General features: G+C 43.8%; 2 protein-coding genes across 2 annotated transcripts in view; one reads left to right on the forward strand and one right to left on the reverse strand.

Annotated features, from left to right (window-relative positions):
• Positions 1 to 14296, forward strand: part of LOC117755999 (uncharacterized protein KIAA1522 homolog) — a 30955-nt gene extending 16659 nt beyond the window's left edge. Inside the window, exons 3-8 of the mRNA XM_034576267.1 lie at positions 7453 to 7596; positions 7782 to 7825; positions 7908 to 8043; positions 8214 to 8321; positions 8727 to 12995; positions 13296 to 14296. Coding sequence (XP_034432158.1) covers positions 7453 to 7596; positions 7782 to 7825; positions 7908 to 8043; positions 8214 to 8321; positions 8727 to 12995; positions 13296 to 13360 — 4766 coding nt within the window. The 3' untranslated portion in view covers positions 13361 to 14296. The remainder of the gene's footprint in view (positions 1 to 7452; positions 7597 to 7781; positions 7826 to 7907; positions 8044 to 8213; positions 8322 to 8726; positions 12996 to 13295) is intronic.
• Positions 14297 to 14665: 369 nt separating this feature from the next.
• Positions 14666 to 17936, reverse strand: si:ch211-67f13.7 (uncharacterized protein LOC565426 homolog). The gene is made up of 9 exons (XM_034576099.1): positions 17155 to 17936; positions 16960 to 17072; positions 16764 to 16870; positions 16116 to 16290; positions 15908 to 16022; positions 15753 to 15832; positions 15584 to 15672; positions 14941 to 15439; positions 14666 to 14910 (listed from the first exon to the last, which is right to left on the reverse strand). The coding sequence occupies exons 1-9, from the start codon at positions 17617 to 17619 to the stop codon at positions 14751 to 14753; spliced, it is 1803 nt and encodes a 600-aa protein (XP_034431990.1). The 5' UTR covers positions 17620 to 17936; the 3' UTR covers positions 14666 to 14750.
• Between the last annotated feature and the right edge of the window lie 302 nt (positions 17937 to 18238).

Below are 18238 nucleotides of genomic sequence, written 5' to 3' on the forward strand. Positions count from 1 at the left end.
AATCATACATTGTTTCATGGTCCAGATATGCAGATCCACCGCTGTGGCTTTTCAACAACTGCACACGCTGTTGTCACGAAAGGAAAATGTGTGCTGACACACTGTGGTGAGAGACTGATAAATACTGTATGTGCCTGGAAAGTTTTGTGAGTCACCATTCGTGACTTTTGCAGTTAAAGAAGACAGTTTGGAGCGATGATGCTTATTGTAAAAGAGTAGATATTCACGGTGCAGTTAGTGAAGATAACTTTGTTGGTTTTAGCCTCCCACTGCGGCAGAGTAGAGTAAAGTTGGTAAACTGTTGGTTGGTGGAGTTTCCCTCTCTTAAGAACATGCAGACCTGTTGTCGGACTGGAGCTGTGATAAGGTTGAACTCTGCTTGTGTATATTAGATTTGTCCAGTGTACGTCAGCTTAACCTGGTGTTTTAGTTGTCCAGAGGTGTTTGAATGCATCATTTAAATTTAATTTGAATATTTTGAATTAATAGAAAGCTATTTCCGCTGTTTCACTTTTTTTTTTCATTGTGGGTAGAAGTAGCTCAGGACGGGTTGTCCACTAAACACAGGGTCGGTGGTTAGATCCCTTACTCCTCCATTACATAAGAGTCCTTGTGGCAGTAGTGTCTTTTGGCAGTGTGTGATTGCTGTGTGCTGCACATAGTGTGATAACGGTGATGTAGTGGTTAGCACTTGGCCTCACAGCAGGGCCGTTCCTGGTTCGAATCCCAGTTCTGTTCACCCACGTGTTTTCTCTGGGTACTTCAGCTTCCACAGTTCAAAAACATACAGATTGGGGCGAGATTAATTGACACTTTAAATAGATCGTACAGAGACAAATGGTTGTTTGTCTGTGTCGGCCCTGTGATGCGCTGGCGACCTGTCCTGTGTACCCCGCCTCTCAACCAATGTCTGAGCTGGGATTGGTTCCGCTCAAAAAGAATAAGTAGTATAGATAATGGATGAATGGAAACGAACTTTCATGGCAGATCATTCAGTCGTGGTCCGAATAACAAATGGAGAATTTTGGCTTCTGCATTTTTTTGTCTTTCTCTTCCATGTTGACCCACAATCATCAGCTGGCTCTGAATTTCACCTCAGCCATACCCAGCCTATTATTAGCATCTGCTACTCACACTTCATCTGCTACCAAGAATGTTGACCTCTTTTCTTACTGTTTTATTGTCTGTAATCACATGTTGTAGTAGGAGCCTGTAGCAAAGTTGTGCTTACATTAAACAGGCACGAACAGGTCTGAATATTTAACTTTACCCTGCACTGTTTTTAATGGGATTGGATTTTCTGCTTAAAGTTAAAGCTATTGAGAAATACCTCGTCTCTATATGACATTTAAAGGGATAGTTCACCCAAAATGAAAATTCACCCATTATCTACTCACCACTATGCTGATGGAGGGTTGGTTTGAGTCCACAAAACACTTTCAGGGGTAAACAGCATTGCAGCCAAATCTCATACAATAAAGTAAATGGGGACCCCTTCTTCAGACGTAATAAAACAGAAAAAAACGTCCAAAGGGTCGTTAGTTCGATCCCCGGCTCCTCCAGTCTGCATTTGGAACCCCAACCGACGATGTATGAATGTGGTGATACACTGCGTATAAAAGTGCTTTATGAATATATGTGTGAATGTGATTATACTGATAAATGGTTGATGAGACCATAAAAACTCTATACAAGTACATGCATGTGTGTGCTTTGAGGGTCTGGAGGTATCTGATACGTGCTGATTTGCTGGCGTACAGATTGTATGGTCTGACAGTGAATTGGAGTGTATCCCTGCGTGCCAGATGATGTTACCTGGGTTGCTGTCATTGTCACACCACACCTCTTCCTTTTCCTTCTCTCTCGGCTGTGATGTTTATATTTAATTCATGGGAAATCAAGAGCGTGAAGTGCACACACCTCTGCCCACAATGCGTTTGTCCAATGTATCCTGAGTGTACACGTATTACACTGAGCCCCTCGACCCTTCTCCCTGCTGTTATCCCAGTGTATTCAGCCAGGTTGGTGACGATTGTAGAGGCTTAAGCACCTGGCAGCACCGTCGAAGCTGAGAGAATGTGTCTGCATGGCAATGCAAAAACAAGACAGAGGGGCAAGTTGGGGCAGGGAAGAGAGGTGTGTGTGTGGGGGTATTTGCATCCGTTTGATTCCCATGGAGCGGTTCAAGGAGGAGTTAGATCACATGAACATCAGTTTGTTTGTGTTGATGTGTTTTGTGTCTGGTTCTCAAACCGATGATTTTCCCAATAAGTTTGAACTGAGCGACTTATCTTTGTCTCTCCTCCCCCTCCTTCCTATCAAACTGAGGCAGATTGTGCTCAGGACAGTGAAGTCACATCGTCAATATTTTTCCTCAGAGGTTGGGGTTTTTCCTTGTAAACACTTGTTTATTGTGTATATATCATAGTGTTTTACAGGCTGACACCAGTATTTTTAGAAGGACCAAAGTGAAGTAAAAGCCCAAATACATTTTATTGCTTCACTGCCACATTTTTATACTTTTTTTTATTTAAAGATATTTTGGGGCTTTTTATGTCTTTATTATAAGACCGGACAGTTTTTTGTGTGAAAGAGAGAGAAACCGCGGGGAAGGCTTCCAGCAAAGGGTCGAATCTGTGGCCAAACTTTGATCCTGACAGTGCAGAGAGGTCATAAAAACCTGACGTAATAAGAACTTGACGTAAATAACATTTTCATAACTTCTAATTAAACTGATTAAAAAAGAGAAAGGAAAATCCAAATAGAACATTTGAGAGACAAGTGACCTCAGTGTTACTAATCGTGTTGGGTGTGTTATGGAAAGTTACACTGGAGATGGTCAGAGATAAAGTGTTGTGGAGTCGCAGCTTGTTAAATGTTAAATGACAAAGCAGAAAAATTATTATGAATAATTATTATCTGATTATGTAGCCTTGTTAAAAATTTAATGATCAAAAGATAAATAGATAATTTGTGGATTAATTTTCAATGTGCCCCTGATCTACTATCTCCACTGTTACAGGTTTATTTACAATTCTATGTATTTCATCATTAGCAGGTTTATAAAATAAAAGCTTAAATTATAGCTCTTTGAGATTACTCAAAGATTGACAGTGTGGTTCATCTAAAACCAGTAGTTACAGGTACAACTTAATAAGTATCACCATGGTTACACATGATAAATACTTGGTCTGTTTCACTGGTTGTAATTTGTTTACTTTAGCTGCTGATGCAAAATATTTCCCGAATGCTCCTCTCGCTCTGTTTCCAGAGCCTCCATATTTTACCAAAACAACAGATGTTTGCTTGTTTAAAATAGTCTACTTGAAATTCAGTTTTTTTTACATATTAAAAAATGAATCATTATTCCTCCTCAAGCTAATTTCCTTTTTTACATATTGTTTTTTCAGATGTCGAAAACTTGAATACACTGGTCATGCAGCATTGCATCCATTAGATTTAGTGTCTTTGTCCAAATCTGGGATGTAAACATCCGTTTGGGGCTCATACGTAATCACTACCAGCGCGTTAATATCACCAGCTTCCGCACAATCCGGCCGTGACAGATGGCGTCTTTTTAATATATCACAATTACAATGTGGTCACAGGAGCAGCGATAATGTGAGGCCCTCATTAACTTGCAGTCATGCCCCACCCATCACTCCGGGCCTCTGCAGTCAAGTGTGTGTGCATGTGTGTGTGTGTGTGTGTACTGTCATGGCAACTAGATTATGTGTTGTCCCAGACTGACTCTACACTACACATGCATATCAACTTTCTGTTTACATCTGCAGGCTGAACCACTGCAGCAGCGACCTCTGTGTAAGCAATAATCTCTTCCTTCTTGTTACTATGTACTGGCAACACATGCGACTAATTTTTTCTTCTCTTATTTGTCAACGTTGCTGTTGTCTGACTCAGTCGGCAGGATCACGACCATGGGAATGTTTCCCATTTGTTCAGATGTCATACATTCCGTATCGTGTCTGCTCGGCACACCAGGAAGTGACTGAACCACTCAGCCGCTGATTAGTTTGAGGTGTCTTAAATGGCGATTAAAAAGGAAATTCGTCTCAAAAACAAGTTTGGAAGAAACCTTTTTCAAATTTCAGGTCGGGATAATATCAGGTCTTGGTTAACTGAGGAATTTAAGACCTGCCAACCTCTACTCTCACTGTAATAATTTTAATGTCGCATTGCTGCAAACAACAAGGAACATTTTGCACATGTGTGACCATGTGCGGTTGAGCTGCAGGCCTCTTCTTAAAAAAATTTTTGGAATCTTGTTTTGGGAATTAGATCATTTCAATTCACTCACTCCCCCTTGTGGCACGGCAATAAAGTTCTGTCTCTTTATGAAGTCAAGTTTCTTTATAAGCAGTTTTAAAAACAACCGCAGTGACTAAACCGCTGCACAATGAAAGGAGACGGAATGTGTAATGCTAGAAAGAGTCAAATAAAACCAAAATAAAATAGAAATGTTATGATTTACTGTACAATAAAATGAGACAGAATACAAAATGCTAGAAAGAGTTACATAAGATAAAATTAAATTAAAATTATTTGATGTACAATAAAAGAAGACGCAATGCAAAGTACAAGAAACTGTAAAATAAAATAATAATGTTATGATGTGACACTCAAAAGAGAAAAAAAGAGTCTTTAGTTCTGCCTTGAGTGTGTTGACAAGCAGGGAGCCCTTAATGGTAAAAGGTTGACTTTGGGGCACACTTACACTTTACCCTTGAGCCTCGACAAAGGAAAAGCCAGGAGCGGCTGATCAGAGGATCTGAGCGATAAAGTAGGCAGAGAAGCTCAGAGTTTTATTTAGAGGCCAGGCCGTTTAGTGTTTAAAAAAACAAAATAAAAGAACCTATTCTGATATATTGATTTGCTGTGTTGCTTGGGCTCTGTAACTGGCGTGTGGTCAAAAGCAGTGTAGTGCGTGTGTTAGTGTTGTTTATTTACAATGCTAAAGCTGTGGGGGAGCCACCCGTGACACCGTCATAGACCTCAAATCCCTGACAACAGCTTTCCCTTCGCTCCTAATGTTTACATGTGTGACCTGCGTCCCTGCTGACCAATCCAGGGGGAGCGTGCCTGCAGATGGGGAGCAACAGTGGGGATGCTGGGTATCTCATTGAGCAGTGACGAGGGGGAGTGAGAGAGGGATGGCAGGAATTAGGCTGCTGCGGATTAGTGTCTGAGCTCTGATTGGCCATTGGCCGTGGAGACCTTTGCTGTTCTGCATAGCGCTGAACTGACAATAACAACAACTTCATAAAAAACAAGCGAGATTATCATCCCCGGCTTCATCTGATCCCCCCAGGATGTTTATTTAACTCACACACTGCGGACTGCACCTTCTTAGATCACATGTTTTGTTCTTCTTTCTTGAACACAACTCGGATTTAGTTTAGATGCACTTCTACATGATACAAGAAAGAACATGGTGGTGCTTCTGACGAATAACTCGGCTAAAATCAACTGCTTTCCAACTGTCTTCAGGAGGAAAGGTGAGTGACGGCAGCGCATGGCACTTGTAGTTTGTAATTTTGAGACAATAGATCTGATTGGTTCATGACTTGAACCGATTGCTCATGCTCTGATTGTTGACATTTCTGTTTCAGACATTCAGGTATTACCAGCTCTGGGTGGATCAACAGGCAATAAACTAATTAATCTGGGCATTCATTGTGGATCATAAAAACCCTTTGTGTGTTATATTTACTGTGCTTATAAAATGTGCTGTGAATCTTGGTCCCACTTGAGGTATTGAATACCTGCATTTTTGCCTTATTATAGATAATTGATTATTTAACGCCAGAGCACATGTAATGAATGCTGTTACAGAAGAGACAAGTCGTAACAATTGGTAGTGATCACTGAGCATGTGGGTGTCGAGGCTAATGTCAGTGCGGTCTTACAGCAGCAGTGCGGACAGTAGAGTACGGTCGGTGGCTAAATGTAGAGCAGCTGTCCCCATTACATAAAAGTGTCTTAGCAGGTTGTTAGCCCAGTGATCCCAGACGGTGCCCTGGAGCCGTGAGGGCACCACATGTATTAAAGAGTTCCATCAAATGCCAGGTGCCCTTGAAATGCAAAGCAACATTTTCATTCAGATAAATTTGATCTTAATATACCTTCTAATTCTGCAAGTGTTTGTCTGTCTGTGGAATGATTCAATCTCTGTTCATCTCTTCCCCCCCTTTATTGTTAGTGGTCAAGGGAAGTGCAGGGTCGAATTTGGCGTGATTTGCAGACACGATACATTCAGTATTAATAAAATGTGAATAAACAAGCAACCAGTGCTCTGTAGCCGTCATTAGGGGTGGACCAAGTTGAATGTGTCTTCTTCTCCTCAGATAAACTATTAATCTGATCATTTTTACTTTAGTATACTGGACTGAGACAGACATTCTTGGGAGTTGTGGGTGCTGATCTCTTTCATGGCAACAACATTCATAGAATCACTTCATCCTTTACAAGTTGTCTTCAAAGTAAAAGCACAACATTCGTTTTACTGCTGCAAGGCTTTATACCGTGCTCAACTCCACAGCTTTTACTTTGAAAAGTTGTGAACTTGGTTCTGAAGATGGTGTCTATTACTTAAAAGACAGCAGGTCAGTAAATCATTCAAACCTATATATAAACCACATATGTAAACAATAAAACAAATTGGCTTTAACATCTACATTGCAAATAAACCAGGTAGGATGAACACAAACTTTTCTAACTTTAATCTGCACCCCAGACTAAAATGCTCTGAACACAAAGTCCAGCACACAAACAATGAAAAAGTGCCAGTATATTGTAGAACTGTTTGAGGAGGACTCACTAATGACAAAGAATCATTCTGAAATACAGTAGCTCTGGGGCATTAACACAGGAAACGAGAACAGTCTGAGTAAAGTCATAACAATATAACCAGCAATTCAACTTGATTTTGACATGTCAGTTGATAGAAGAGATTTTTCAGGTTTTGCCGTTCCTATGAATTTCATCATCGTCTACTTGGATGGTGCCCTCGGTTCATGACCTGGTATCTCAGGTATTTTATAATTAGTCAATAAAAGCTTTGACTGATGTAGTCGGCAGTCAACGAGATGTTACAGCAATTTCATTAGCGTCCTTTTCACTATCTTATTAAATGGTACTTAGGCTAGAAAAAAACTTGCAGAGGGTAGATTTTTGACTTGATAATCCCTTCTTAAGTCATTGTCAGAGTCCCTGGAGGCTAATCCTGCATGAGTGGAACTGGACTTCAGCCTTTTTAATTTGTGCTCGCACCCTTAAAACTTATTTACTGTTCAAGAGCTTAAATCACCCTGGCAGACACCTGAATGTTCTTGTCCTGTCCATATGGACGGACCCCCCTTATCTGCTGTTACACTAACACAGAGATTTGACTTGATCCATGCTGATCCCCTCTCCCCCTCTCTTTACTTAAAGCTTTACCAAAGCGAGATGACGATGACAAGACCCAGGCGCCGCTGCTGCTCCAGGAGAATGTATTCATCGAGGCCAGCAGGCCCAAGCACCTGGAGGATCTTCACACTGAGGCCCTGGAGGGGTTGAAAATGATGCAGCAGGAGGGTACAAAAACACTATTATTATAGTCTTTACATCTCTGCACTAAATCAGAGCTGTCCCATGCCAACATGTTGATAACGATCTGCATATTGCTCAAGAGCATCTGCACGACATGATACAGGATACAAAGTATGTTAAGTATTTGAAATGTCATTTTAAATCCGAGTTTAATGGGCCTCTCCTTGCAGAAACCAATAACGGAGTGGAGTTCCAGGATAATGAAAGCACAATTGTAAGTGACACCAAAAATTTGCTGTTTTCTTGCTTTAATAATGAAAATGTACGTGAAAATAATTTTTCTCCCCTTTTGCCAGTCGAGAAGGACGGTCCAAACAGATGGGGAGGGTGGAGGCTTTATGACAGACAGCACCATTGCAGACACATCCTCCATCGTCTCAGTACAATCATCTGTGTCCACGAGATCGTCCCGCTCTGGACTCACCAGACAAGGTAACTTCACCACCAGAACTCCTGCTTTTGGTTACTGTACAACATATAGTGATGCACATACAAACAATTAACGGGTGACATGTACAGATTGGATTGAGTTTAAATCTGATTTGTGTTAAGGACCAAGGAATCAACTTTTATCTCTTTTCTCTCATGTGCTGTCGACCCAGGATCAACATTCAGACCATTGAACTCTGGGAAAAAGTCAGAAAAGACGAGAAGGAGACGACACAGGAAGACTGTTGCGGGTATACCGCAGCATGTCCAGAGAGAGTGGGGTATGCAGCTCGTTTTTAAAATGTATTACAAAAAATCTGACAGTCTTTGACTAACTCTGTCAGTTGTATGTGCTATGTTTACACAGCATATGTATATCTTATACTTAGAAAATGAAAGAATGAATTTTGCATGGCCATAGATCATATTTACACGGTGGCCATTTTTTTAAAATTCGAAAATATCAATGCACCTCTGGGGGCAAAACTATTTACACCTGGAAGTAAGATGGTAATCTAATGCTAAATGCTCAATCCAATGCTAAGGTGCTTAAAACAAACCGTCAGTACAATGTGAGCTTCCCACCCTGAGCAGGACTCAGAGGAAAATGGCCGCCATGTGACTATTGTCTCTTCCTGTAATTATAATATGAACTTGTGCTAATTACTGCTGCTTTCTTCTGTCAGGGTTGGACAGACAGGGCTGGACACTGGCTCATAAGTTAGATGAAGAACAGCTTTATAATGGTGAGACTGATGAGAGCCCCACCACTGATGGCCCACAGCTAGCAGCTCAGTCACAAAAGGGAGCCAGTGCCGGCCTTCAAGACAAAAAGATCATCCATCCCCTAAACAAGGCCCAAATCAAGAAACTCAATGCCACCCATGCTGGACATAGGGATGACCTGGCCCTGTTGTACCACCTGGGTCCTGACTTTTCAGATGGACAGAGGCCTCGGTCCCTGGCTGTTCCCTGGATGACCACTGCCAACAGCCTCCAGCAGGAGCCGCCTAGCCCTGTCATGTCCATGTCACCCCAGGCTCCTTACATGTCCAAAATCATTCCCAATGCTGTGTTGCCACCGTCCATCGAGGTGGTAGAAATCAGCCGTAAACAGAGTCGCAACAGCCTTCGCACTGTCAGCAAGAGCAGCCTGCTTCTCTCCAGCCCAGCCCCCTCCCGTGCTTCCTCTAGAGCGTCTTCGTCCAGAACCACTTCCTCCAGAAGTTCTACCATCACCTCCGCCTCCCGCCAAAACTCCCACAATCTGTCTGACAGCTCTTGTTGGAGTAACTCTGAGTCCTCAGAGACCTTGGTGTCTGACTCCTCAACCATCTCCAGCAGCAGCACCCCCCGCCAGATGTTGCAGGACGGGGATGCTTCTGCTAAAGAGGACAATGTCAGCAAGTCTTCCAATTACAACTCTAATGGCGTGCTCATTGGTAAAGCGCAAGCACCTAAGAAAGAGGGACCGTTTGTGCGTAGCATGTCCGTCATGAAGTCCAAGAAGGCTCCTCCTCCTCCAAGCCGCTCCTATTCCCTCCACAATAAGATGAAGCGGCGATCACGTGATCTGGCCGAGGTTAGGGTCTTTCCAGGCGAATCTTCCCTCCACAGAATCTCCACTACAGTTGAGGAAAATGAAAAAAACCACTCAGAACCTTCATCTATGTCCTCAAGAATCATAGACAGCCCTGGCTACAATGCTGACACCAGTTCTCTTGAGGAATCCACAGGGTCATTCAGTCCCATTAGAGCCCAGGCACTAAAGGCAGAGGAAGCTGTAAAGGTGGATTATTCACAAGGGAAGCAGGAACCACCTCAGGAGAATAAGCCTAGCAAAATAATCTCACCGTCCAGTGGTTACTCCAGCCAAGATGCAACATCCCCACAGCTTTCTAAACAGCCTCAAAGTACATCTCCAAGACACAAGATCATCTTGGCAAAGCTTCAAAAGTTCTTTCCTGGGTCCACATCTACTGGTTCAGCTCCGTCCCCTCTCACACAGTCAGAGGCTCCTGAAAACAGTAAACACTCTGGGGACAATAACATGGACTCAGTTGACACAGTCGGCATCAGTGCCTCTGTAAGGACATTGAGAGAACTCTTTAACATCCCTCCGCCACCTAAAGTCCACGCACCTCCACCCCCTCCACCAGAGGTATGGGCTCACAGCAAGCGAAGCTTTGAGCTGCTGCTTGGACCCCCGGCACCTGACAACCTTGATGCCATCATAAAGAAGAATCCAAAGGACAGGAGACAACAGAGGCAGTCGCCATCTGCCTCTACAGATGGATCTGTGAAGAGCTCGGTGGTAGAAAGAAAACAGAAGAATCCAGCTGTAACAGTGGAGTCCATTAATGGATCCTTACATGTGATTGAGAGAAGGAAAGTTCAAGAAAGTGTGATTTCGAGTGCAGAGATTCATAAAGAGAAGAATGAAAGACTGGCTCAGAATGTTGATTTGAAAGGAAACGGCAAGGTGACAGAAAAAGCTAAAGTAAGTGACATAATAAATGAGATGTTAGTGAAGGCTGTAGAGAAACGTGAAGAAAGAGTGACAGCAGCACTGAAAGAAGACCCAAATAAGACATCCACAGAAACAACAGAGGTAAAGACCAACATGGATATCTCATTAGCACACATTTCTCCATCACCCTCGCCTGCAGTGTCGCACCATTCTCCTCAACCCCACGCTAAACAGACCACAGAAGTTACCTCTGTCACATTAGTACGAGCTGTTGTATCCCCTGAGTCATCCTGGCCCCCTCCACCTCCACCTCCACCAATAGCACAAGTAGGAGTTGCTGGGCCTGATGTGACAGATTTTCCCCCGCCTCCCCCATTGTTTGGTGAGGTAGGGTTTGTCATACCTGTTCAGGTGCCACCAGAGAGGTCCACTCCTGGTGGCGACTCTTCTGCAACTACATCTGTTGTATCAGTAGTGATAACAGAGGCAGAACCACAGAATTCAAGTTCATCCCAAGGGATTACCCCTCCACCACTGAATATCCCTCCTCCACCACCCTACACAGCCCCCCCTCCACCAATTAATGCGGTCTCCCCTCCTACAATTAAAAAGGCCCATCTGCCGCCAAGAGAGATCTTTCCACCACCACCTAAAGAATTCTCTCCTCCACCACCTGAAGAGTTCTCTCCACCACAAACTAAAGAAGTCTCTCCTTTGCCACCTAAAGAAATTCCTCCCCCACCACCTAAAGAAGTCTCTCCCCCACCACCACCACCTAAAGAAGTTTCTCCTCCAGCCCCTAAAGAAGTCTCTCCCCCACCACCTAAAGAAGTCTCTCCGCCACCACCTAAGGAAGTCTCTCTGCCACCACCTAAAGAAGTCTCTCCTCCAGCCCCTAAGGAAGTCTCTCCGCCACCACCTAAAGAAGTCTCTCCGCCACCACCTAAGGAAGTCTCTCCGCCACCACTTAAGGAAGTCTCTCCTCCAGCCCCTAAGGAAGTCTCTCCTCCAGCACCTAAGGAAGTCTCTCCTCCACCACCTAAGGAAGTCTCTCCTCCACCACCTAAGGAAGTCTCTCCTCCAGACCCAAAGGAAATCTCTCCTGCAGCACCTAAAGAAGTCCCCCCCCTACCACCCAATGAAGTCTCTCTGCCACCACCTGAACAGGTTTCTCCACCCAAACAGTCCTCCCCTCCACTGGCTATCAAGGTGCCCCCTTCGACAGAGATACTCGCTCCATCTACTGAAGAGGTTGTTCTTTTGTCTTCGCAAAAATGTGTCTCTCAATCATCTGTAGAAGAAACACTTGTTTGCAAGCTCAACCCACCACAAAGTATTCCACCTCCACCACCCCTACAATCAAAGCCCTATTTGTCAGAGCGGGATATTGATCTCCCAAAAGAAGACATCCTAGCTGAACCTGAAACGAATCAAGTTTCACCGAGCAGTATTCTCCTTCCCCCACAGAGTATCCCACCTCCGCCTCCGGTAGAGCAACCTCAGGCTGTACCTGGTCCAACAACCCATGAGGTCCCACCATCGCAACCATCTGAAGTGTCAATCCAGAAAGGTCCTGAAACCTCTCCTTCACCAGAAAAGCCCCAAGAACCAGCTCCTTCTCCATCTGTAAACATTCCTTTGCCTCCACCTTTACCTGTGCAGGGTCTTACCAGCATTAAGCTTCAGTCTAGTACTGTAAGCACAGAAAACCAAAGCCAAGAGCTGACCTCTGCTCATGTTGTACAGGAGGAACCCACTCCTATTGTAACCCCCTCCCTCCTACAGAAGGTCAAACTGCGGTCTGTCAACAGCAGTCCAGAGCCCCCTAAAACTCAAGAGGAACTAAAGACTGAGGTCACAATGAGAAAACAGCAGGCCAGTGATCAGGTTCCAACCTCATCTGCCAACGGAGAAGCTCCTCAAAAACCTATCAGAAGGTCTCTGATAGTGACCTCTCCTACATCCACTTCTCTGCCTGTCATCGTCACTTCACAACCAGCTTTACCCAAGTCCCAGTCTCTTGTGGCTCCACCTGCATCCACAGTACCCTCCCCTATGAAAAAGTCTCCTCCTGCTACGACTGCCTCTCCTTCGATGAAACTACAGGAGGCCATCCGGTTGAGGACAGCAGCCAGATCAAAAGAGAGCCCTGCATCTCGACTCAGCGTGCCATCACCTACATCACCAATAGATCTCCAAAGGTCCCCCAAGTCTCCCACTAACACAGCAAGTTTTATCTTCTCCAAGAGCAACAGGAAGGTGGTGATTGAGACCAAGCCAGTGACAGAGGCCAAGACAAGAGTGCAGAATAAGCTGGAGGTTTCCCCTGTAACAAAGGTGGTGAGTGAATCAGAGTCTTTGAAGAAAGGGAGCAAGGTGCCACCACCTGTAGCAAAGAAACCCAAATCGAAGGCCAAAGAGAATGAGACCAGTGAAGGGACGGAGCAAACTGCAGGACAGGAAGCACAGCAAGAGAGTATCCATGGTAAGAGTTAGTATCCAGAATGATGACGTGATGACTTTTTTGGTTTGCAAACAGAGTTAGATTTGGGTTAAAATGCAGCACTCCTAGGGTCACAGGCACAGTGGGGCGGTGTGTGTTAAAAACACCTGAGATGTAGGCTAGTTGTTGAGTTAGTTCACTCTGTGTCAGAGAGTTGGACCAACCGAACAATATTCGGCCTTAGAGCCATGCTGCTAGCATGGCTAAAATTCCAATCAGTTGTTATATTATATCACCTCTTCACTCAATTAACCTACTTCTGCTTTTATTCTCCAACCTCAGATGGTGCAGAGAAGACAAATGGGACAGCAGGTGCGGCGGAAGGAGGAGAAACACTATCGACATGATTGTAAAGACTGAAGGAGACCGGGAAGGACTTACTAATAATAACACTGCAAGTTGATCTTTGTGAGTGAGAGACATGAAACTGGATGTGGATATATGCTTATTTCAATAACTGGATTTTGAAACATGCTGGATTTAATAGAAAATCATTTGAATGTCTTGTTAATGGTGTGGGTCTTAAAGTACACAGTTTGCATTTTACTAAGAATCATCTATTTTCTTTTGCTATAGGGGGCATTCTGAGTTTTACTGTTGCAAGAAATGGGAATATACTGCCCTCTAGTGCCAAACAATGATTGTACCACTTATGTCCTGCTGAATCAGAGCTTGTGGTTAGAACTTGCAACGATGGGACTTTTGGGCACTCATCTGTAAATATAGCAACGTGTTGTACATTTAAATTATCCAGTACTGATGGATCTGTGCTATACTGTTTTTTTCTGTATTTCCCCCCAAAGACTTTCCACACAAATTATATTTGTTAAAAAGAAAAATATTAATTATCTTAAGTTATTTTTCCTGTAATGTTCAGGAGGAGGGTCTCTACAGAATGTCTACTTTGCAATGTTGTGTTAAACCCTTATATCATTATATAAATCAGTTTGTGTCGATCTTAATCCTATCCAAATTAGTTTTCTCAAAATAAATCCCACTTAATTTTTTTATGATTCAAAGCTATCGATGTGCATGAACACTGCTATCACAAAAAGAAAGAAGTGGACATGGCAAGTTATACTGGAATCACTTTATATTTGGAGCATGTTTTCCGCTGCTTTTAGTTACTGATAATGGAGGCTTTGCCTTTCTTACAGTTGTTATGGCTCTAACAGTGGGATATTTCTGTGTTGGACTATAATATATTTCAAAGTGTTTTCAGACATCGTAATGTCAAATGATCATTTATTATGGAAAGAATAAAGATTTATGGACAAATTAAATTCTTGCAGTGACTGAGGTCATATTTATTTGTCTCCACGCTGGCGACAGCAAGTGACCATAGGCATTCTGTTTTCAGTTTGTCCGTCCGTCCAATACCTTAACACTTCATTTTTCAGATTTGGCACAAACGTTCAGTTGGACACAAGGATGATTTTGGTGGTCAATGATCAAAGGTCAAGGTCGCTGTGATCTCAAAGCACACTTTTGACTTAATGGAATTTCTTTAAATTTGGTACAAATGTTCACTTGGAATTAAAGAGGACCAAAATCTAATTGGTTCATCCTGTTGTTTTAGTCCAACATGTCATGCTTTTGAAACTCACAATTTTAGAAAAATAGCATCTTAGTAAGTTAGGACAAAAAAGTAATTTGCATTTTCAAGTTTGTTTTTATTGAATTTAAATGTATGAAGAACTAGAACAGTCTTTAAGTGGAGAATCCATTGAACTAATACTACCTCCATGTGAAATACCACGTCATATCATCTACATCTGCCAGACCATCATCGTTCTTCCTCTCTTCATCATAGGCCCTTGTCCTGTCATGCTCTTCATCTCTACCCGTGTACGTCCTCTTTTCTTCCTCACCTTCAGACTCCGGCAGCTGCACCTCTCTCTGCAGGCCGACTCTTAGCTGCTCCAACTGCGCCCAGTGACGGAGCACTTCACCTTCCCTCTGATTCGAATGGATCGTCTGCTGAGCATCAGAGGTCTCATCTTCTCTTCCCTCAGATATTTCATGCTCTGCTTCACCCTCGAAAACATCCTCCATGTCATACGCTGAGCCGTCATCTTCAGGCTCATCTACATTCTTCACTTCAGCCTCGCTCCTCTCCTCCACTAAAACACCATGCCTGAAAATGAATTTCTCTGACTCGGGTTCTGTCGTATCGCCGAAGATTATCCTGCTTTCCACTTCACCGAGCTCCTCTTCTGTGTACTCTTCTTCATCATAATCATCATATTCTACTACATCTGCACTTTCCCACACATACTCAGGACTGTGCTGCTCATCAATTTGTCGACTGACTGGGGTCTTGTCCTCTCTGCTCACGCTGACCAGGGAAGGACTGATTGGTAGAAAACCCTCCTCTGCTGCGTACGGCTGATCGGAGACGAGCAGCGACTCACTGCTGGCAGAACCTTGGAAGAAAATATGTCAAATACCATTTTTGATTGATTGAGTTGAGTACTCACACTTACAGCAGGTAAAATATCTTCGATATAACCCAGTAGGAAAAGGTGATTGAATATCCTGTAATTAATTCGGAGGAAACTGTCACAGACCTTCTGTCATGGCCTTCCAGGGGTCAGAGGTCACACACTCTGAATCACAGCATTCACATAAAGAGTCGTCACCAGTGAGGGCCTTCCACCTATCATCGCAAAGGAGAAAAATATGCTTAGTCCACATGAAAACACTGAAAAATTTGTACTACAGTAGGGGAATAGTCACCTGTTTCCTATGTAGGTGCAGGATTTGTGTGTAGGACTTGGATCCTCTGATGTGACTGAAAATTCACAGTGAATGCTGACCTAAAGCAGAGAAGGGGGTTATACCACTATTGCAACAGTGTGAATGTGGAGAATCCGTAGCTTCTACACTCTCACCTCTGTGTCAGGGTCAGGGGTAAAGTGGAAGGCCTTCAGGGAGAACTGCAGGGTTTTGTCCGTGCGATAAATGAACTGAGAGGCCCCCGGGTCTTTCTTGCTGTCCAGCATACAGCTATGGATGAGAACATCATCACACCGATCCAGGTTAATCGCAAATCAGGTCGAGAGCAAAGCCAAGAAATACCCCCCAAAAAATCGTACATACCCAAAATTGTCGATGATGGTGTATTTGAGATATGATTTGGAGCCACTGGATGGTGTTGCATAGCAGCTGCTGATGTACAGTTTTCCTCCAGAGGGGAGATGCAGGGCAGAGACCTGGACATTTACCGTCTGGCCAAGCTGGTACACGTGGGGCCTGGCTGGTGCGCTCCAGGAATCTCAGAATGAAATAAAAGGTTATTTTTTCAGTTTCAGAGTTGGAGGTGCTGGACAAATGTCTATATAATGCCATCTTATTAACTGCAGGGCAGATGCGCACAATTTGTGATTTTACAATTCATTTGAATGATTAACATTTACACCGGTTTTAGAACATGTTACCCAACAAAAATGTCAAAGCAACCAAGTACCATATTCAGCTATGGACAGTTCACACAGAATGCACATCAGAAAGGCTAAATGGAAAATTAATCAAATACTATAAAAAATGCTTCTATCTTGCTCTTTAGGAAATTAAATGAAATAAAAGTTTCAAAGTCAACTTTTTTGCCTTGCAGTTACATCCCTTGTCTGTAGAGGGTGCTGTGGCCCACCCGGGACCCCTACTTCCAGCGTCCTTGTCACATGAAGCAACTCAAATGAGATTTATCGAAGTTTAAACATGGATCAAGTCACAGGGTTTAACGCATACCATCCATCAACTCGATCTTGAAGTCACTGGGGCGCCCTTTCAGCTTTTTACGCATCACAGCAGTTTGCCAGGTGGGTTTCACAGCCAGCAGGTACACGTGATGGTTCCTGAACAGGTGTGGGAGGATGTTAGTGGTGACCCCACACACACACACACACACACGAGATGTTAAAATCAACGAAGCTACAGGTCCAACCTCTGATAACGGCATTCAATGTCGACATCGATCCTGTGCGCTGTGCTTGGGAACCGTTTTGGCGATGGCTCGTAATGGAGCACGAATTTGTAGACCAGGTAACCCCCAGGCGCCTGTCATGAGGGGCCACAGCTGTGACTCCTAGACTCAAGACACAGAGGTTGAAATAGTGTGGAAACAAGTGGCACATCTTACCTCACGCACGGCATCACACGCTGTCAGCGGATACGTGAAGAGGAGGTCACCGTACGGTCTGAGAACCCCGTTGCTCCTGCAGCTGTGGCCTAATCTCAGCTCCTCGGCCTCCGCGCCCAGACCGTAGAAAGCTGGTTTGACCCGCACGACCAAGTCAGACGTGGAGCAGGTCACAGAGACGTCTGGGACAGCGGCAAAGTCCGACTGGATCTTAGCAGGGCGCATGGCTCGAGGGTCCAGAGGAGGGGGACGCCTTGGTGGACTGAGTTTAGACAATGGAGAAGTGCTGGCAGGTAACTTCAGGGAGAATTCTGTTGCTGACACTTGGACTGGTTTGGATCTTGGATTACCCAGGTTAGAAACACCCCTTTTCCTTCTTGTAAATGCAGATGTGTCGGCTGCACAGCAGAGGAGGCCAAGTGATAAAACACTCCACAAAATATAGACATGCCACTTTGTTTTCATCGCAGCAGATTGCTCTGTTTGCACCTCTCCCTTCAACCTGCGCCTAAAAGCAAAGCTCAGCCGCGGCTGCAGGTAATTAGCGGAGGGTAAATTGACACCCTGGTGCCAAACAGACCAAGTTTGTTTTCTTGTGTCCTGAAGGAACCAATGACTCTTTTTCCCAGGTTACGCATGAACACGTCTTTATTCAAATCACAATGGGCCCCGTGCAAGAACATGTTCGTGTTCTTATCCTAAATTTCTCGTACATTTGTTCGCACGGTGAGTTCGTACGAACATGTCGCGTCAGATTCAACGAACGCTTGTCATTAGAAAAGTGCGTAAATGACGTGCGTAAACATGATGAATGCCACCTGTGCGTATTAGAGTGAGCCAGGGGCTATTTCATCTTACTGTTGAGGGGACAATAAACAGACATTTCTCAAGTGCAGTTCCTTAAGGACATACACACTGCTGAAAACAGTAAATATTCCATTGATAAAAATGTTTTTTAAGGACACTGCAATTAAACCAACGCTTTTTTTTTTGTCAAACTTTATTAACTGACTTAAAATAAAAAAATTTACAGCACATCTTTTTCTCTGATTTCACACTGCATATTGCTCATTGCAGTCATACT

This window comes from Hippoglossus hippoglossus, chromosome 22, assembly GCF_009819705.1.
Source record: "Hippoglossus hippoglossus isolate fHipHip1 chromosome 22, fHipHip1.pri, whole genome shotgun sequence".
Taxonomy (NCBI): domain Eukaryota; kingdom Metazoa; phylum Chordata; class Actinopteri; order Pleuronectiformes; family Pleuronectidae; genus Hippoglossus; species Hippoglossus hippoglossus.